We start from the raw sequence: 21678 nt of genomic DNA on the forward strand, positions 1-21678 counted from the left end.
TTTAGTTCGATTCTTCTTAAATGTTTAGTTTCGCTCTTTTCTCACCTTTTATTCTTTTCTAATGTCTGATTTGATTTCCAAATGTTTTGTCTTTTTAATGTTTGTTGTTTTATCAAATGTTTTATCGGTTTGTTTGAAAAAAAATGTCCTTTTCTTTCCCAATGTTTAATTTTTCGATTAAATCTTTAAATCTTTAAGGTTTTTCTTTTTAAATGTTTACCACCTTTTTTTAAATTTTGTTTTTAAATGCTTTTTTTGCATTTTCTGTTTAATTCCTATTTAAAGTTGTATTGTCTTTAATATTTAATTTTCTAACTAAACATTTAATTTTTTTATTAAATGTTTTGTCTTTTCAAAGGTTTAATAATCTAATTAAATTTTTTGTATTTTTTAAAATGTTTAATGTTCTTCTTGTTCAATTGTATTTTTTAAATGTTTAATTATCTAAAATATTTCATCTTTAATGTTTAATATTTTTGTTTTAAAATTTTGTTTATTTTCATAATTACATGTTTTGTATCTTCTGTTTAATTATCTAACAAACCCTTAAATCACAATGAAAATACTTCTATTGTCACAATCATGAGTTAGTCAATTATTCAGTTTATCAATTCAACTTTATTTGTTTAGCACCTCTCACACAGATGACACAACTAAACAAGCAACAACAAAAAAAAAAAAACTATGATTAAAACTCAAAAATATATTTTTTTAAAAAGATTTAACATTGTAATAAAATCTGTTGTGTCCAGGGGATGGAGGGAGTTTATTGAAGTCTTCTTGGGCTCACATAGGAAATCATTTAAAATATAAACTTGATATTCAGTCTAAGGAAACTGGGAACTGCAGAGTGACAGAAGAACCAACAATATCTCCTGTTTTCTCCTTTAATGAGTCGACTCTTCTTGTGCTTTCAGACCAAAGAACTACAGACTCTTCACAACCTGCTCAAACTCTTGGTACAGGACCTCACCACACGGGTCAAGAAGGTATCCGTCTCATTTCTACTCTGAAGCTCACCTTCTCCTGCTCAAACTACTGACAAATGTTTCTGCTGCTCTAAAGTCTGGTCTCCAGAACTTCCTAAAAACTCTCAAAGTCTCTTCTGCTGCAGGTTGCTTTGTAGAACTGTTCCAGAAAACCTCACTAAACCACATGGAGGGGCCTCAAGATAGTCGTCCAAATGAAACTGTACAAAAACCAAACTAGCACAACCCAAATGCTAAAGTCTCCTGCAGCCTACCAGAGAACCTCTGAGAACAGAGAATCAGGACAGGAACTCTTACCTTCTGGACAACCAACGTTGATTCACAAACAAGAATACAGAATGTGTCTGACCAAAAACCTCTGTAGACTCACTACAGCCAAGATAAAGACACAACGCAGCTGCACCAAATCCACTAATCACTGCACACAGTAGCACCATGTGCTAACTGTGGCTAAAGAACCACATTTACCAAGACAACTATCCAGTACAAAGCCCTAAAACACACCAAGAAACACATTAAAGACGATTTTACTGCTGGAAGCTGCAAGCCAACGCCTAAAGAACAAACTAAAGCAATGGAGCCAAACCCGGTTCAATGGTGAAGAGAAACAGAGGAAATGTTTGGCTGCAGCCACATAAAGCAGGAAGACACTGAGCTGCTCAGGTGTTCCTGATAACACCAAGCAGCCACCTGGACAGCCAATAGGAACACAGCTTACTGGAAGTCCAGAGGGCGGGGTTAGTGAAGGAAATTTAGTTTAAAGTTGAAGCAGAAAGTTAACAAAGAAAGTTGAAAACCACCTTCTGATACCTGAATGAGTTTTCACACAAAGAACGCCTGAACATGTCAAACTGGTTCCACAGTAGAACCATCATTGTAAAAACGTCATAGTATGGTGTGTTGCTCAAAAAACATTAGGACCCGGCTGTATAGAGTTGCTGAGGAGCAACACAAAAACAGGATAAATGCTGGTTTCCAGGGGGTTAGCAGGCTATCTGTCTTCAGTTCAGCTGAAAATATTAGTTTTTGTCTTTTTTATTGACCAAACTTTTCAGGAAGTAGATGAAGAATAATTAAAGCTCTCATGTAGAAGTCCAACTTATTTTGGATCCTTGTGGAGAGTTTAATCTTAGAGTTTGTAAAGTTGTTGAGTTTTTAGAGTCACATGGATTGTTCTGACATTTAATAACCGAGTCCTGAAATAAAATTACAGTTGTGGATTTCTGTCATTTATTCTGGACTAAACAAATAAATAGCATAAATCTCAAACATCATTATGAGGAGTCTGGATTGAGGTTTCTCACTTGATAATGATCAAAACATGAAATTCAGGTTGGTTTAAAGGAATACTCCACCTTAAATCTTTGAATGTTGACCTAAAAGGTTGGTTTCAGGAAGTATTCCACCTACAAGGTCCTCACACATCCACCTTCAAGGAACATTCCACCAAAAATCCTTAGACATGCACCTAAAATGTTGGTTTAACCGAGTATTCCATCCAAAATCTTCAAAGAGACCTGAGGGGCTGGTTAAAAGGAATATTCCACCTAAAACCTCAAATATAGACCCGAAAGGGTGGTTTAGAAAAAAATCCTTCAATGTAGACCAAAAAAGTTAGTATGGAGGAATATTCCACCTGAACTGTAGACCTGAGAAGTTGGTTCGGAAGAATATACCATCCTAAACATCCTTAAATGTAGACTAAAAGACGGTTTGGAAGAAAATTCCACCTAAAATCCTCCAATGTAGACCTAAAAGGTGAGTTTAATGGTATATTCCACCTAAAATTCACTACTGTAGACCTTGGAGGTTGGTCTGATGGTATATTCCACCCAACATCCTTGAACATAAACTTAAAAAGTTTGTTCAAAGGAATATTCCACCTAAAATCCTTCAATGTAGACCAAAAAATCTTGGTGTAAGCCAGTATTCCACCTTAAATGTAGACCTAAAGAATGGTTTGGAGTAATATTCTACTCTAAAATCTTCCAATGAAGATATTCTACCCAACATCCTGGAATATTTACCTAAAAGGTTGGTTTAATGGTATATTCCCAGAAGAACCCTTGAACATTGGGCTTAATGGTATATTCCACCTAAAATACATGTACATATACCAAGAAGTCAGTGTAAAGGAAATGTAGACCTAAAAGGATTGTTTAAAGTAATATTTAAATGATTATTTTCATTATTTAATAATCTGTTATCAGTCAGAACCCTGGCAAACTTATTTTCATCAGTTTTTTTAGTGGAAGTCACAATTAAAGGAGCTCTTGGTTTTTCCCGGCGTTACTGAGTCCAAAGCTGCTGTTTCAACACAGAACGTTCACATGCATCCACAAACCTCTCAGCACTCAAACATCCACAGACAGGAGGCCGGCTGGACCGAGGCTCGGCGGCGTCCTCAGACCCACGAGTCGGGGAGTCGCTGAACTTGTTGGTCCGGTTTGAAGGCCTCCGTGTGGTCCAGTAGAAGTCCACGTAGTCGGTGTTGGCTTTGAACCGCAGCGACTGGCCGCCATCAGGTGGACCGGCTCGTCCTCGTAGGGCTCCTCCTGTAGCCTTGAGGGAACCACAGGAACATTCAGTAGCTGTTGGAGTTCTTCCTGTCAGGCTCGTGGTAGAACGGCTCTGAAGAATCTTGTACTTGTCTTATCTGGAACAATCTAACAGCCTAAACTGTTAACAGTGGTGTAAAGAAGCAATCACACAGGCATAGATTAGGACTCAAACTAGATTTATTTTAGAAAACAAATCAACTTAGAGGCATTTGTTCACAAGTGGCTGAATAGGAGGCCGTCCAATCAGATTGGAGGTCTTCACTCTGTAGGTTGTTTGTTGGGTGAGACTCTTGGACCTCCATCAGCTGACGTGGATGTTTGAAGGTCTTCCTCTCTAGTGCCAGATGATTCATCCATGAATTCAGCAGCTACAGACTGAAATGAAGCTCATGCTGCCGTTATTGAATTCCTGTTCCAGATCAAATGTTCAGAGCTCACCTTGAATGCAGCCGTCTGCTGTCTGGATAGTTTTTCTCATTGTAGTCTTCAATAAAGTCTTTTTCCTCATGTCAGGATGTGGTGAGACTCTTTCTCAGTCGCTGCAGACGTCCCTCATTGTGCATCTCCAGAGAAGAAACAGAAAAACTGATCACTGCTTCAGCATCACAAACGCTCTCCAGCATTGAGAGTGTTTTAGGAATTAATTCATTGTGTTGTGAACTTTGAAGGAGCAGAAACTTTACAGCTGCCAAAGATATGAGCTCCAATTCTGGATGTTTTAGGAAATGAAGTTCATCAAATGAACACTTGATTTTTGCTGATAACTCATTAAATTACTGAAGATATCTAACATAAAAACCTGTAAACTCTCAGGCAGCTTTTGTTAAAGTTTGTCTATAATTCTATCATCATGTTCTGGAACCAGGACTCTGCAGAAGTTCCTTCAATCAGATACTTGTGTGTTTCTATTTAAGGCCTCAGGTTTGATGTACAGCAGAGGATTAGAAAGGAGTGATTTTAATATTTAAATCAGTCCAGTAAATGTTTGGCATGAAAATTATTAAAATTTTGATTTAGATAGATTTGTGTCAAATAACATTGTACAGTCTCACTTAAATATATCCAAATGAGTTCAGTGTATTTACATTTTATAGAATATTTGATTTCTTAATCTCAATACTGTAGGGTCTGACCCTAAATATTACAATAATGATGTCAATTTAAATAATATTTTAGTGCAGAGTCATAAACTTACTCAGCTAAACTTACATAATAAATATCACTGTACAATCTTAACCTGAACATTCATATTATTGAGGTAAATTTACATGAACTATGATATTCTAGAGTCTTAACTAGAATATTTCTAACATTAATCTTTTTGTATTGTGCTGATAAACAACAATAACCCGACTTTCAGATAATATTTGTTGTCTGTGATTGTGAGACTAAATTCCTCCACATTCTGGAACTGGACTGCATTTCCCAAAATGGAAACATGGACAGAATTTAACACTCGTGTATCCATGGCAACGCTAAAGTTTCTGCTTCTTACCAAAGTTCACAACACAAGTAAAGATTTTAATGTAAAACTTCAGGGATGACTGCTAACCATAAGTATTCTGATCAATACTTCATGATCAATATCAGGACAGATGTTACAATTCCAGCTGTTGCATTAGACTGCAGTTATTCACAGAGAAATTAAAACATCACATTCCTCATAAAAACTAGATGGGACTTTTATTAAATAAAGTGTTGGTGAATAAACAGTGTAAAAAGTGCAAAGCAGCTCCATTAAATCAGGAGATGTGAGACTTCCACAGCATGGATCACCATCTGCTGTGTTGATTCATAGCTGAATGTCAGAATGAACTAATGCAACGTTCTGCTGGGAAACCTTGACGTTCATGTGGATGTTTGACATGTACCACCACCTAAACACTGCAGGACAAACAATCCCCTAGTCTCCATGGCAACAGCAGTCCTTGATGCCAGCTGCCACCCTCAGCAGGACAAATTAAAACTGTTCAGGAGTGGTCCGAGGAACACGACAGAGCTAAGCTGTTCACCTGGGTTCCACACTCCCCACATCCACATCTGATGGAGCATCTGTGGGATGGTCCAGGATCAGCCTGGTCTAGGTAGGACCCACCCTGCAACCCACAGGACCCACAGAATCCACAGGACATCCCCAGAGGTTCTGATGAACCACTGCGTCAGAGGAGTTTTAGCAGCATAAAGGGACCAACACAGTATTAGTCAGGTGGTCAGAATGTTATACTGTTATATTGTCATGCTGATTATATGATCAGTAAATGTTACCATCAATTATAACGTCCACATTGATCAGGAAAAAAAACAACTATCAGTTCATTCAGAAACTTTGGGGTTAAACCTAAAAACACAGACCTCAACAGCAGTTTGTTTCAAAGCAGAACACCAGCCGGTTTTCACTAAAGAAGCTTTCAGAGCAACAATTAATGACAGTTTTGTTCTCATTAAGTTCAGAGTCAGCCAAAAATAATGTATACACACATCAGGAAAAGAAAAACTTTTATAAATATTTCATTTGTATAAGTACTTCTATACATATAGAGTCCTCTTTCTAAGTTTGATTAAATCACGATAACTCTGTCCTGTTGTACGATGTTTTCCCAACAGATGGCGCTACCCTCATGAATGGAGCATCAACAAGTGACGTCTACAACACAACAGAAATGTCTGGAAGCCAGTGGCCACCACTTTGAGCACCTCTTGTAATTGTAGAGGCCAAAGATAACTTTTATTAATCTCCTGATGTCTGAATAAATTTGGTATTGAAATATTGATGCAAGTTTTTATTTTCCTGATGTCTGTAAACATTATTTTGGCTGACTCTGTATGATGGGTTTCTGACAGGTCACCAGGCAACATCTTTTTATAATAATGACAAACATACCTGCATTCTACAGGAGTGATTTTCCTCATGTGCAGGTAAAGATGTGTGAGGAGCTTAGAGATGACAGGAGCAGGAGTCATCCTCACTAATTCAGCTTCCACCTAGAAACAGAAAGACCACAAACAAACACACTGATAAACTCTCAAACGTTCAACCTCACAGCCTCAAAATATCTGTTTAGGAAGTGTTGTGTTTCTAAATTCTGCTGAAAGCATTGACAGACATTCTCTTACAAGGTTGTGTAAAAAGCAGCCTGTCCTCTGAGCTACTGACAAATCTTCCTGAACAAAGTTTCTACGTGTAAATCAGCTCAACAAAAACTAAAGCCTCAGTCAGAGATAACAGGTATCACAAATTATAAACAACTTTCTTTGTTAACTCAGACTTTGTGCTTCAACCTCACATAAAAAGGGGACTTTAACTCGTCAGGTGACTGAAAATGAACGGCTTGTGCAGTTCTAGATCCAAAAGTAGGATGTTTCCTCTCATGTTTTACTACAAATACATGCAATAATAAATAAATACAATGGCTGGTTGTTAGTTTATTCACTATTAATATCACTTTATATACTGGATTGAACTTGAGCAGTGGAAGAGAGAAGGAATTTAATGAAATTATGGAGATTCAGAGAGGTAATGTTGCGCAATGTTAAGTTAAGCGCGGTTTAATTCAAACCAGCTGAATGTTAAACTTCAGTGCAGCTGAACGGGTTTCAGTTGACCTTAAAGTAAAATAAATTTTTTAAAAGCTAAAATACACAGCAGAGAAATACAGGTTGAGAACTTCATTCTAATGACGGACAGCTGCAGCATTAACTAACACAGGTGTTCAGCGGTAAGTTAGCCACCTGTGTTAATTAGCCCGCTAGCTAACTTAGCCGCTTAGCTAGCTAACTTAGCCGCTTAGCTAGCTAACGCGTCCGGACCAACTGCTCAAACACGACAAAACACAACTCTTCACAAGTCGCTGACTTAACGTACGACAAAACAACGCTACAGGTTAGAAGTATTTATCTTCTTACCGTGTTTTACTCCAAAAACAAGGTCAACAGCAGCCAGAGATGCTACCAGACGTGCCGACCATAGATATATACAGCAGACTAGATCCGCAAGCGCGCTGTCTTCTGTAGTATCTATGGTCTGACCAATGACTGCTCTCTGGCTCCGCCCTCTCAGAATCTTGTTGTCTTTTGGCTCCACACTTGCTGATGACCACTTCCGGTCTCAGAAAATGAAAAAACGGACCTTTTTTCGTTTCCGTCTCTTACTGATTTTATTTATTTTTTGTTATTCTAAATATAAAACGAAAATCAAAGCATTAAAAAAAATCGTATATCCCTTTTTGATCATGAAAGGAAAAGCGCCTTGTATTTCAATTTTAATTTTTGTATTTTAAAACGAAAATCAAATAACCACTCGTTTTTTGTTTTTCAATACCCGTTTCAGAACGGAAAATCCAATTACCAGATCTGTACACGGACCATTACTGGTCTGGCATTACTTCCTATTTTTCTATTCTAGTCTTATTTTAGCTTTCTTATTTTTATTTTTCATAATATATCATATTTATATCTTGCTTTACTATCAGGCACTACATTTAATCTCATGGATTTTTCTGGCAAAAATTTCCTCCAGGATTAATAAAGTTCTATCTTATTTTATCTTTCTTGTTGATCTGATCCAAAACATTTTCTGATACATCATCTGGTAGTTCTTTTTTTAAACTTTGGAGAATGTTTTTTATGCACAAATTTGTGCCTTCTCTTCATGCATCTGCATCTTTTCTACTTTTATTCAGTGTACAAATGCATGTGTTGCAAATATTGGGTGGGTATTCCACATATGCCCTGCGTCACCCCCTCTGAAATATAAACTTACATCAGCTTGACAGTAGTTCCTAGGCAACAGTAAATCAAAGTAAGCAATAAGGAGGTTCTTGTGTATATGCACCTAATTGTCTCATCATCTATAGCTGCATAGAAAGTCGTATTATGAGTAAAATTAAAGGTTTGCCCTCTGAAAGATGTTTTTTTTTAAAGATGTTTTTCTTATGGTTATTAAACCTGACATGTCAAATATGCGATCTGTTGATAGTAAGATTTCATCCAATCAAATAATACAAAGCGAAAGACAACAAAAAAACGTTTTATTTAGAAAGAATTCACAGTTTCTAATGGCACTACAGTTTTTGTAGTAACTCACTCCTGCTCAAAAATACTGTGCAGCTCTTCAGAGTACTCACAGAGAGAAAGAGAGGGAGAGAGAAGAAGAACAAAAGATAGCACTTGACATATAAGGTAGAAAAACAAAAAGGCATGAGAAGTCACACAAAGTGCACACTGAGCTCCCAGAAGTGCTTTTCTCCCCATTTGCTGTGTTATGGGTGTAAGTATTTTTCAAAGTAGTCTTTCTCATAACACAGACACACACACACACAGAGGAGAGAACAAAATCTCACATGCGTACAGGTTAACACTCACGAACATATCATACACATTCAAAAAGGTTAAAAAACAAAAAAAACAAAAAAAAACAAACACAGTATTTGCTCGGCTTGTGGAACATATATAATCACATTTTTAGTGTTCCAAATTAGACTCATCTTTCCTGCGTTCCCTTTATTCAGCAACAATTCATTTCCTACTCTCCACCGTCATTCAAGGTTTCAAGGTGGGGCAAGCACACAAAGCCAGAGAGCAATGACAAGTGAATGAAAGATGAGGGAGTGTACGGTGAGAGTGAGGATGCACAGACAGATCGCTAGATGCAGAGAATGAGAAAGCATTTTCAGCTGTAACAGGAACGTGGTAGAGTGGTTAATAAAAGCTGGCATATTAAAAGACAGAAAATCGTGCAGGGGTGGGGTCAGAGAGTTTTGGATCTGTAGAGCAACGAAGAAGCTGGTCAGAAGAGGTAATGAAGCTCTTATGGGAGAGAAGCGCTAGAGCAAAGTTCTGTCTCTGTCAAAAATGTGTATAAAACCGACCACACAGAGCCAGTCAGAAATAGAAGCATACAATTAAATTTTTATCATTTAAAAACACACACACAGAAAAAGAACACCCCTCTTTCACAACTGCAACTGCCTGCAACCTTTTAAACTGATTGTTATTGTAGGTCAGTCATGAGAACAGAACAGGGTGAATTAAAATCCAGCGAAGATGCTGAAACAAGCGCACAGAAGACGACGGGTCGATAAACAGTTTAGCCCTTTGCACTACTTCCAACTAGCCAGCAGCTCTGAACAGATACAAAAGCAGCAGTGTGCTGATCCTAATAAACACACAGTCTTCTATTCACGCTAGTCTGATATTTCAGGCCGAGGTAAACACAACAAGAAGCTGCTATAAAGTGAGAGCCTGAGATAAAATGTAAAATGTGAAAAAGATAATGTATGCGGTTGAGCCATCCACCATGACCGTTTCCGTACCGTAGTAATATTTCTATGTAGCATACTTGCATGGATAAGCTACTGTGACACTGCAGGATTAAGAGACTGACAAACCAGTGCCATGGTTAGAAAACTCTCTAGTCATTTAAATAAATAAATAGATAAATAAAACTGGTGTGTCAGACTCATCTGCAGGGTCCCAGTAGAGGTGTGTGTTTGTGTCAAAGTGTTCCTACAGTATATTGTGCCCTCAAGAAGGAAAAAAAGCTTCCCACATACAGGTTGCGAGGATAATTCAAACAAACTTCAATGATAAAAGAGGAACATGGCTCAGTTGTGGATGAAAGAAATAACATGTCGTGGAAACAATAAAACACAGTTTGCCTCTGGCTTGTTTACCTTCATCATAGTTACAAAATCTGTTGTGACAACATCATTTCTCTTCACCTGGTGCGAAAGCAGTGTTTTTCTGGGCCCAGCCCAAATAACTGGAGAATGATTCCCTGCTTAGGTTCCACAGACTGCTGCTGCTGCATTTGTATTATGAGGTTAAACGGGGCACTAAACTGACAGGGCTAACACATTCAGACCACTTCACGCCATGCAAAATGAGTTTCTTCATTCAGCTCTAATGGTTGGTTGGGAACACGCCGACAGAGACAGAGGAGGAGAATCAGAGAAAGTTTAACACTCTGGTCCCAAACAAAAACCTGCAGTCATTTCAGGACTAAGACAGGATGGATTAGATTAAATGATGGCAGAGGAAAACAGAAAGAAACAAGGATAAGAGAAGCAGTTTGTCATGCTCCGCAGTTCTTTCACATTTCATCCCAGAGAGCAGCCTAATACTTCTTGAAGGAACGTCGAGTCGAGGCTGGCACCTCTCCTCACTGTGCTCAAAGTGGGAAAAACTAATTTCACCGGTGCTCAGCTGTCATGGGACGATGTGCTTATCCAGTAGAAAAAACATGTTGATGGATCTGACTGATGTTTCGCTCCCCACCACTGTGTCTCTCTGTGTGCAACTCTCTAAATTTCATGGTTTTTTTTTGTTTTTTTTAAGAATTAAAAGGTCTAGAACAGATATAAAGGCACATAACCGTAAACAGGTCTTTGACAGGAGTGGATGAGGACTGGATGATGTCGAGCTACTGCTGCCAGAGCCACTTCAGTTACACGGTGCGCCTGGGTGCTCATGGGAAATGTGGTTCTTTGGGATGTGATAAGACCTCTTCTCCTCACTCGAGTCTGCTACTGTTATAGTGTGTGTGAACAGAAAGCTGTGTTAAGGTGAAGTGCGAGTCTTCAGACATGTCCGGTGACCGCTGTCACCCCGATGGTCCCGACGCTCATCTCCTTGTTTCCCTTCATAAGCTGCTGCAGGCTGGGCAGAGCGCCGACGCTGCCGCCCGGCATGTGGGGGAACTGCAGCTCCGTCTGTCGAGACTTCCGCCGCTTCGTCGAGCGCTTCTCCTGGCGGGCCTTGACGGGAGGCTGGCTGAGGGGGAAGGAGAGGCCGTGGCCGTTGCACATGCTGGAGGAGGGGAATATGGGGGAGGGAGGAGGGAGGCGGCTCGTGTAGGACTCCTCAGAGTGGGTGGATGAGCTGCAGCTGGTGGTCTCCGGGGCGATCTCCTTGGAGATGCAAGCGGGCAATGACGGCGCCTCCTCTGTGGATGGAGGGGGAGGCAGCAAGGAGGGAGGTGGAGGGGGAGGCGGAGGCAGGGGAAGGGGAGGGGGAGGAGGCGCTGGGAGGCAAGGGTGGAAGCCGTTACACTTGGGATCCCCGTTTGCGATGGGAGCAGAGGGATCGAACGCCTTGAGAGTCTCAACTTTGTCCAAAGACTTTGTCTTGCAGCGTTTTTTCTGCTGGAAAAACATAACAGAGATGGAGTGTTTATTTTTTTTAAAGATTCAAAGAAAGTCAAAATACATTTTAGAATGAAATGACATATTAACCACTTTTGTGCTAGACACTGATGCAACACAAACTGGTCAGAGAAGGGCGGGAAAGTTTATTAGGGAATGATGGAATACAAGATTTGGAAAAAGCAAAAAATTCTGAAACTTTTGTTGAAACACAGTGTTTAATCCCAGTGCTGCGCTGTGATGTAAAACCATAGCAGACCACGCTGTATTCACCTCATCAAAAATGTCAGGTGAGCTGAATAAAGCAGCGGCCTACTATCACAGTGTCAGCAAAGAAGTGGTTAACTGGAATTTGGAGTGAGCTGAATCTCAACACTCCTCAGCTGATCTCATCTCGTCTACTCCGCTGAGATCAGGAAAAAAAAAATCAGTGACAGATGAAGAAGTTACTCCCTGCTCTGACACACTTACTGTACAGACTGACTGACACTAGAAAAACACACTTATGTAAGGCGGCCATCACAGCCAACAGACACTGTACCTTTTTCTCTGGAGAAAACCTTAGAGGTTCTACAATGTACAAGTCATCTGGACCTACTGGGGAGGGGAGAGAGGGGCCAGGTTAATGATGGAATGGGAAACAGGAATACATACATGTAACAAGCATGAAGAGACCTTGCAAGTAGTATTATTCATGACACAAACACATTTCTATTCATAACCTACTGTGGCAACAAAAGGTAGCACAATTAATTTGACTAACATTAAGCTGAAATCGCAGAAAAGCATGTGTTATTTTATTATTGATTACTACTTGCAAATGTCTACCATGAGCCAGCAAAGCATTGTGCTCTATTATTACACTCCTTAAGCCTGCATGTGGACACAAGCTGGCAATGACAGCCTCGCAGCCTCAAGGGCAAACTCTCCCACACACACACACACACACACACACACACAGAGTTGAGGGATAATGAACAGCAGGGGGAGTTTTAGGTTGCATGAGTCAAACGCTTGCTTCTTTTATTGCTTGTAACAGCCTCTCCCTGTGGGCGTGTGTTGCTTAAGACGCTGGCAACACCGCAGATATCTGCCACTAAGTCTGGCAACACGTGTGAGAGGCAACAGCGAAGGTGCAGAGAGTGAGAGATGGAAAAATGAAGAAAGAGTGGGTAGTGCTTGGAGAGAACTGCAGTCCTCGAAAGCAGCTAATTTGAAAGAGGCGCGATTACATCGTCTTTACAGCACACTATGACTGTAGTATCAAGCCTTGATTATGTTTCAGTGACAGAGCAAGGAGGAGAAATACATAGACTTCAAACACATAGATGGAAAAATAGAGAAGGTAGGCTTGAGGAGAGACTTGTTTTAGCTTATGCACATTTGTGAATTAGGAGAAGGGCTCTTTACCTTCTGTTGAAGACAGGTGGAATGACTTGGAGCGAACAAGTGGGCAGGTCACCCTGCGCTTTAGGCTCATATCATCATAGGAGGAGAAACATCTGACAAGGAAACAAAAGATTGTCATTTACAATGTGCAACAGTTAGTGGTTGGACAGGAGTGACAGCATTTGATAAACATAATTTTAGCATGGAAGTAATCCAACGTTCTATTCAAAAGCAGAGTCCTAAAACTGGGTGTAGGGATCATAATGACAGATCTGAGGGAAGCTGAACAATAAACAGCGAATCAAATGCAGTGCAAAGCAAAACAAAGCGTGCTTTGTATTGGCAGGAGTGCGTGTGTGAAACAAACCTCTTGGGGCTAGGGTAGTGGTTGCTCTTGGGAAGAGCAGCAGTATTGGTGCTGGGGCTGGGAGACGAGCTGCGACAGCACTGCAAACACAGCAGGAGCCCCAGAGACAGACACAGAACCAGAGACACCACCAGGTAGCTCTGACGGTCGGATACCTGCAGAGAGAAAGTTCAACAGCCAGCTGTGAAATGCTGCTCGAGAAAATCACATCTCACTAATAAATCCCAGACTTTGTGTCAGTGTAATTTACTGAAGCAAACTGGATGAATGGGGACCATTTTGGGGGCCTTTTTGTGTTTTTTAGCATCCTCGGCCGGGCCTTTTGTGAGTGGAGGCGCTTTTGCAAGGCAACATCAGCAATGTCTTCTAGTGCTACATTCTGATAGCGAAGACTATATTGGTACATTCAAGACCATCTAAACTGTTTAAGGACGCAATACAGTGTTAAATTGTTTCCCCGGTTAGGATGTTTTATACTGTATCCTCAAAACTGACCTTACTGCTGAAATCCTTCTAGTTTGCCCTGAAGAATTCTCCGCAAAACGTCCAACCTATAAAATCTGTTAAGTGTTTGTGGTAGAAGCGGCACAGAATGAAATACAGAATCTATCCTGGTTTGTTTTGGGGGTGTGATGTATAAATTTAATAGAAATTCCTTCACAGTTGTTGGCAGCGGCCTGACAGTGAGCTCTCCCCTCCACTGCATTCCACATGCATTTTTTCCCCCATAAACCTGCATATTTAATCCTTGCAGGCACAGAAAATGATGGAAAGTCTTTCCAGGAAAATCATTTGTAAATGTATGCTTCTACTGAAGGTCAGTGGGATATTTTCCGCTGAATTCAGACACCCCACAACGCGTGTTTTGGAAGAGCATACGGGGTCAGAAAAAAGCCAATTCTGCAAATATCAAACATAATGGGGTATATGATGTTTATATATATTTATTTCATATATGATATGAATATGATATCTGTGCAACTACCTAAAATAACACCAAATGCTACCATATGTTTGTCTTGTGCACCTCATTATTATTGTGCCATAGGGGAAAGAAATGCTCTGGCTTGTTCAAATTTCTTTTAGCCAGTCACATTTGCCTGTGTGTCACCAAACCCAGCAACACAGCCATGGTGCCAGAAATGGCAGGCTTGTACCTGCAGTCTACATGTGGTGAGTTAGAATAGAGGTGTATTGATGCCTTCTTGACCTTTCTGCATTTATTGGACCAAATGCCACATCTCCTTCTCTTAGCAGTGTCAGGCAATCTGAAAACTACTAATGCACTACTGCTGAACAGATGGTTTGTCTCTGGTCCCAGTTAACAGCTTGCTGGAGAGACTTCACAGAACATATGAGTCGCACATCTCACTAATCTAAATATAAATCACGGGATCTGTTTGTCGTTCTCTGTTGTTCCCTTTCTCAATAACTGTGCATCCAATCTGTTTCAAACTTGCCACAGACTCGAGGAAGTGCAACGTTAAGTTTGAAGTTGTTAGTCTCATTTTTAGGGGTCTTTTTAGGGTCCTCGGTGGGCCTTGGCAGCCACACAGAAAGGTAAAAATACAGACAGCGCTGGCAAAAATCTTACAAACCACCAATACAGTGGTCAGCACTTGGGAGCTGGCGCGATGCAGTGACACACTGTTGGCTACACTGAGGTAGACTCCTATAGTTTCTGTGATAACTTACTGAGGATGAGGTGCTCACGAGCTGACTGTGTGATTTATGAGTAAAACGTTAAGTCTGCATGCTGGTTTCCCAGACATATTAAAAATCATTACAACTTTTGCTGCCACTCACTTCAGGCGTGCACTTGTGTTGTTTATATTGTAAAAAGCTCATTATTAACAGCAGGTTTGCATTTCTCTGTAATGTAGCACAGGGATAACAATGTTAACACTGATACATTAAAAAACTATATTTAGATAATGAAACTCATATCATAAATGTGCAACAAATAGTAGACTACTGGCTTGAATTACTAGTCAACAAGAAAAGTACTTGGGGCCGCCCTATAACAAACTAAACTGGGTGTGTTACCTCTCTCTGCAGCTGGCTGACTGTAGCTGTGAGATTGAGCATCAGTTTAGTGACGTTCTCCAGCTGGCTCTGCAGGATCTGGATGGAATCAGTCTGTTTCTGATCCTAAAAATAGACACAGGAGGAACAAGCCACAGCTGTTTAGTTGTCTGTCACAGCCATAAATGCAGTTATTAATTAATTTCTTTTCCTTTGATTAAGTTAAAGCAAAGTCACCTGCTCCTCAGCCATGCGGGAGGTGTTCTGCAGTTTGATGATGGTCTTATTGAACGCTTTCTGCATCTCTTCCATCTGTCTACGGTACCTGGAAAGCCCAGATGCAAAATCACAACTGATGAGAATCTCTCCCATGATCACAAAGGTTTGAAACAGTAAGATTTCTCTCATGACTTCACTTTGCGATATGTTTAAGGAGGTGCAATGCTTTTACCTCTGGCTGAGCTCCTCCAGGTATCTGCTGGACAGACTCATGTTCATCTCCAGAGCTTTGATCCTGTTGTTCAGCCTCATGAACACACTCTCCTTCTGGCTGGATCCGTGAACAGCTCCTCCATTCAATAAGACGCTGTTCCCATTCACTGCTCCACCGTTATAATCGCCACCGTTCTGCAGCTCTGCATAGAAGTCTGTTGCTGTCCGGTGGATGTTGCCGTTCCCATTAGTGCTTAACAGGAACTCTTCCACTGTGTCATCCACCCGATGGGGCTCTACTGTCTGAGAGAGAGAGTCCCCCTGCTCCCCATGGATCTGAGAAGCCTGAACACTTTGTCTCTGAGAGTCCCCGCTGTCTGTGCCCGACTTAACTGTGTCTGTCTGAGTGTCAGTCGGTGGGACAGCTGTTGGCAGTTCAGTGGGAGGGGGGATGAGGTCTTCAGGCCTTGTTGCAGTGGGAAGAGGCTGAACAGGCTGCTCTTTAACAGAGGGAACCACAACACCAGGAGAGGCCGTCTCAGAAGACAGAGGCTGTGGGGGAGTGCTGACAGAAAGAGTCGGGGTGGCACTGCTGGCCTGCTGCGTCTCTGGGATGGAGCCAGCTTGGAGGGGAGGAGTCAGGAGAGGGTCCAGGGCTCCATCTTTAAATGGAGGTAACAGCATCTCCTCATGGGTCGGGGTAGGTCGTGTCAGGGAGCTTTGGATGTCTGAGAAACTGTGAGGAGGGATGGTGGAGGTTCTGCTAGGCTCAAGGAGGATGCTGAGCTCTGGAGTGTGTGCATCAGGTGTGTGAATGTTAAGATTTGTATCAGTGATGTGTACCTCACCTAGAGGTTTCCCCTCATTTTGGCCTTTAACAGGCGCCTCAGGTTCTGGAGCTTTTTCTGTGAGAGGAAGAGCTTCTTGTGGAGGTGTTGGGGAAGGAACAGGGATCTGTGGGGGTGTGTGTGTGAGGATAGGGGTGTTCACAACAGGGTGAGTCTGTGTCTGAGAGCTAAGATGCCTCCTCTTAAGGCTGCGCAGTCTCTCCTTGGCCAGCCGGGCGGAGCACCAGCGATGGAGCAGCTCAGGCAGGGTGGCCATGCAGGACAGAGACAGGGAGGAGAAGGAGGAGAAAGGACAGTATGTCTGGCTTTCCCACTGGTTCCTGTCTGCCTCCTTCCTCGTCTCCTCCTCTCTCTTCTCTTCTTCCTCCTCTCCCTCCATCAGAGTGACAGTCGACTGTCTGGGCTCTTCGTCCTCCTCCTCCTCGACCAGAGTGACAATCTGTCTGCCCTCCTCGGATTCAAATGATGAGGGGGAAGATGTGGAAGAGTCACCGGAGACATGTGTGTCCTCCTCAGTCACAGCTTGTTCTAGCTTTGCAGGCTCCAGTCTGAGGCAAAAACATGGTTTACACTTACTGCCTTATTAGAGGAAAAGTGGATGAAACAACACAGCAAAGGAAATGCACTTGTATCTTAACTTTAACTCATTTACACAATTTACACTGAAAGGGGTTTATTTGTCTTTTATAGTTCTTACACTGCAGAGTCGTGAGTGGCTTCAGTTGGTTTAGCTGCAGCGTCTGTGCTCCCCTTCTTTTCAGTCCCCTCTGCTGTTGTGTTACCTGGAATTTGGACAAATGGGCAAAAATAACCAAACAGGTCACCGGTAAAACATAGCCACAGTTTAAGATTATACAGACCATAAAGGCCAATTCATGCTTTCTGCATCCACGTCTGCAATGGTACACATAATGTAATGCTGTCACCTCCCCAAATCCGTAAAGGTCTGCACCAACTCCTCTGCGAATGTCCACGTGCAACCGAATACACGTGACTACATATGTACCAGGACAACAAACTATGCTCAAACCAAATGCTTGTTTTGAGGAGAAGCTGTGCAACAAGATTTGTCATTATCCGCACATTTAAAATTCACTAATACTATAGTTTTAGATGAAGCAGTTGCTGCCGGACTTTGGAGGCGCTTAAAGCATACATGCTTTCTATCAAAACAGACTGTGAGGCTCTAAATTCTCCAGGTATCCTTTACTATGTCCACCCACTGTGCTCAAAACACCTCAGGAATAATTACATTGACAGGGAGTTACAGCCCAAACTATAACCAGCTGCTACACTCTGTAAAATGTGCCAAGTCACAGCCAGATGTTCAGAAAACTCCATAGGAGCCATGTGTGTTTTTTCTGCTTTTGATATAAGGGAAAATATGCCTGTCTGCATCGCTATTGTAGTATGAATAGAGCTACTGTCCGCTCTCAAAGTCTGGACCATCACTGCATGGGGATGAACAAACTGTGAATTGGCCTCGACTTGGCAACGGCATGTTTCCCCTCGCCAATACTGTGCTGCTGTAGGAGGCACAGTGAAGATACACATTACACTGTGTGGCTGAAACGCCCACGTTTGGGAAAAGGAGGAAAAAAACGTGAACCAGTCCGGTCCAGTTAGAACTGATCTCTCTCCTACAGGGGTTCACTCTCTGCAGGTGTAAATGGGAATCAGAAGCTACAGTAACTGCAGAGAGCTGGCAGTAACAGCTGCTCCTTTAAACACAAGACTCCCATTTAAATAAAGATACATTTACTTTTTTTAAGGAGATCCAGTTTTTACAAACCTTACACTCCCAAATGAATCTTAGTTACTTGCTTAAAGAGAAATCTAAAAAGTAACTGTAAAAACTAGGTGAAATCAGATGTTATTTCCTTTAAGTGATTCCCACTGGAGAAAAGCTGAGTAAAGACAGTCATTCTTGATGCAAGTGTCTGTGTGGTAAACAAAACTACGAAAGGCTGGGCGTCACAGGCCCCCTCTCAGTCCGAATTTAGCCGAGTTTTCTGCCAAGAAGTAAAACATAGATAGACAAAGTTCTGCTGAAATGCTCCAGGAGGTCTCCTGCCAAGAGCCAAATAAACATCTGGCTCTTTCACCACATATACACCAGAACATTCAGGCTATGCATATGCTTACACTTTAGAGAAGCAAATAAAATGACCCAGTTTTCAAAGCAGTTAATCTAAACAACATGTGGGCAGACAGACAGGCCGTTGGTTTGAGGCAGAGAAAGGGAGAGAAAAGGAAGCCAAAGAGTGTACGTAAGTATATGTAAGGAGAGAGCAGGCAAAGAGCAACAACACAATCTCAGTCTTCTATATGACGGTGGAATTGATTGTAAATTATTAATAAAGACAGAAAATGTGGATAAGTACATTTTAATGTCACGCCAGAATAATGAGTCTGCAGAGGAAGATGAAACATCTCTGGGATCATTGCTGTTTACTTGTAAAATATGTTTTCATCTCATTTTATTGCATTTTCTTCAGATGAATGAACTCCACCTCAGCCAAAACTAAAGCGTTTCATTCACATGTTTGTAACTGCGATTGCCATTCACAAAAACAAACGGTATAAAAAACAGATTACTGAAAACCTATTTAATGCCAACTATTACTGAGGTATTGGTGACCCAATTGCAAGTGCACCCAAGGGCAAGTTCGTTACTGACATCAAAACTTGATACGCAAATCATGATTAATGATCTCAGTTTTTGATCTTGTTGATTCTGAAACAACTGATTGATTAATACTGATAAACCAGTTATGCATCATGTTGCCTTAGGACAGGGAGCAGCTGTTCAAAGAGAACTCAAGTGACTGCACATCAGGGTCCTAACTTTCTAACAAAAGAGAATGCGTAAAGGAGCTGAGTCAATAATGTCATAACTTTGACTTTAATTAGGGTGCTACTGTGTCTTTGAAAACTGTTGTCATGGAAGCAGCTTGCATGATACAAGTACTGTGGTATTTTTAAAGTTCACCTCACCCACAGCAGATATTATCAGTAGGTAGAAGTTATTGGGAAAGGTTTGGTTAACAACATATGTCGGTGTCTTCTGCAGTCTGTAGGTCACTAATGCATATATTTCACCTTCAAAGTACAAAAAAAGGGAAAGGAAATCACAGTTAGGTGGCTAAGGCATGTGAAGGCACACTTCTTTTAAGACATTCCTTATCTGTACAAAAAATGTTCAGCTAATGCTTGCACCAATTAAATTAAAGCCTAAGTAACGAGGCAATCTTTTATTCATTACTGTGCAAATCCATCAGGAATGGTATTAAAACTCTGGAGACCACAGCAGCAACACTTATGTCAGGCTTTTGTTTTTGTATATTTGGTATCTATAGTGATTTACTGAACACATGGCAGATCAATTAATTGCATAAAACAAAACAGGTAACAGCCTCAGACACTTACAAAAGCAAGACAGCTGAAAATGTGTGTATAAAGCATGGCATTGCAGCAAGAAATGTGCCGTGTTCAGAATGTTAAGACAGGATTCAGGGGAGAATCTCAAAAGTGGACATCTAAAAGAGTTTGAGAGATGATTACCTCCTGATTCTGCTCCACCCTCCAGCTCTGGCTTTCCGCCGAGCACATTAGCAGCAATGTTGTTTACCATGTTTAGGATGGCATCTGAAAGAAAGGAGCACACACACAATAAAATGAATTGGCAAGACATGAGGTTTCTGACAGGCAGCAGCTTGAGGCTAAACACATATCAAAGAAACAGTGAGCTCGGTTTTTGCATTTCTCTGTTACAGTCCCATCCGTTACTATGATGATGCTGTTCTTCTTCAACATTATTTCCCCTACTTTACTTTCCCTCCAGGCTTTCCCACACTGTGGGTTGACTCAGCCTAACCAAAGACAAAAATGGTGACCCTGTGCTGCTGGTAAGACGCCTGAAGATTTATGTGCACAGTATGCTTGGAGGGGGGTGCACCAGTCCTCCCTTTGCTAATTCAGGAGACAGTGGGGCACCAGTGTATTTGTGCATGTGTGTGGTTTAAGAAAAAACAAAAAGCTGACCAGTAAAATTTCCGAAAGCTAAAAATCTCAGACTCCGTGTATATGTGATACCAATATTGAGGACATGTTCAACTGCGCCCTACTAAAATGAGTCCATGTCTAACTTAGCCAAGGAAATTACTGATGGGTGCTTGTGCTGCTGTGCCAACAACTGTATGGAGCCTCATCTACTTTGAAGTCTGTGGTCGCTTTATTTAGACAGAAAAGGCATGAAAAACAAACATGTATACACAACAGAGACTAATTCATCTACTTTTACATACTGTTTTGCAACTGTTGTTATGATTACACTTTGGTCTGAAGTCACCCAAGCATGTAAATGAAGCGGTTTATCATAGCAAGAATTTGCAAAAAGAAATAGAAATAATTCACCAAAAATAAGTGGTCTGCAACAGATTCTATAAGTAACAAAATTCTGAGCTCCTAAGTTAATCCATGAGGCCATGTTTGCTGTGAACAAAGGTGAGTTTTCAGGTGAACTGCAGGCAGTGTTTACACAGAGCAGAAAGATGATGACAGGAGGGACTGGGAGGGGGGAAAAAATCAACAAATGCAATCAATAAAATAAATATGTGGTGCAAAATGGCTACAGTGGAGCAAGCTGTTGGAAGATATATTCAGTGGGGTGAAGTATCTTTCATCTTGGTGAATGAGGTGAAGTGCTGTAGTGTTGTAAAAATGAAAAACAGCACAAGTTAAATTGCCTTTCTATAGCATGAGAAATTCACATTTTTAAATATTGGTAATAGTAGTCACTTGGAAAAATATTGTACATATCAATTCTATTTTTTTTTCAATTTTATAGAACAAATTATCAAAGAAATTGAACCCTAGTTTTGGTCTATTTTTTATGATGTATGGCTTTCTAACTTTGTTATACTG

The 21678-nt window shown here is 41.0% G+C and overlaps 1 protein-coding gene and 1 long non-coding RNA gene across 10 annotated transcripts in view; both read right to left on the bottom strand.

Moving 5' to 3' along the window:
- Positions 1-3709: 3709 nt before the first annotated feature.
- LOC129349821 (uncharacterized) lies at positions 3710-7589 on the bottom strand. Of its 2 annotated transcripts, XR_008602957.1 has the most exons (5): positions 7454-7589; positions 6432-6532; positions 5563-5704; positions 3989-4113; positions 3710-3925 (listed from the first exon to the last, which is right to left on the bottom strand). It is a non-coding gene; the product is annotated as an uncharacterized LOC129349821 (long non-coding RNA). The 2 variants fall into 2 exon arrangements; XR_008602956.1 differs by having other exon boundaries at positions 3710-4113.
- A 971-nt stretch (positions 7590-8560) lies between these two features.
- Positions 8561-21678, bottom strand: part of suco (SUN domain containing ossification factor) — a 45413-nt gene continuing 32295 nt past the window's right edge. For 3 of the 8 annotated variants that reach the window (XM_023283851.3, XM_023283850.3, XM_023283848.3), the window contains 9 exons: positions 20317-20400; positions 17450-17534; positions 15924-17300; positions 15710-15797; positions 15494-15598; positions 13448-13602; positions 13102-13193; positions 12233-12288; positions 8561-11691 (listed from right to left, as the gene is read on the bottom strand). In XM_023283851.3, the coding sequence (XP_023139619.2) occupies positions 11128-11691; positions 12233-12288; positions 13102-13193; positions 13448-13602; positions 15494-15598; positions 15710-15797; positions 15924-17300; positions 17450-17534; positions 20317-20400 (2606 nt within the window). In that variant the 3' untranslated portion in view covers positions 8561-11127. The remainder of the gene's footprint in view (positions 11692-12232; positions 12289-13101; positions 13194-13447; positions 13603-15493; positions 15599-15709; positions 15798-15923; positions 17301-17449; positions 17535-20316; positions 20401-21678) is intronic. The other 5 variants (XM_023283852.3, XM_023283849.3, XM_035954468.2 and 2 more) reach the window with 4 other exon arrangements.

This window comes from Amphiprion ocellaris, chromosome 2, assembly GCF_022539595.1.
Source record: "Amphiprion ocellaris isolate individual 3 ecotype Okinawa chromosome 2, ASM2253959v1, whole genome shotgun sequence".
NCBI lineage: Eukaryota > Metazoa > Chordata > Actinopteri > Pomacentridae > Amphiprion > Amphiprion ocellaris.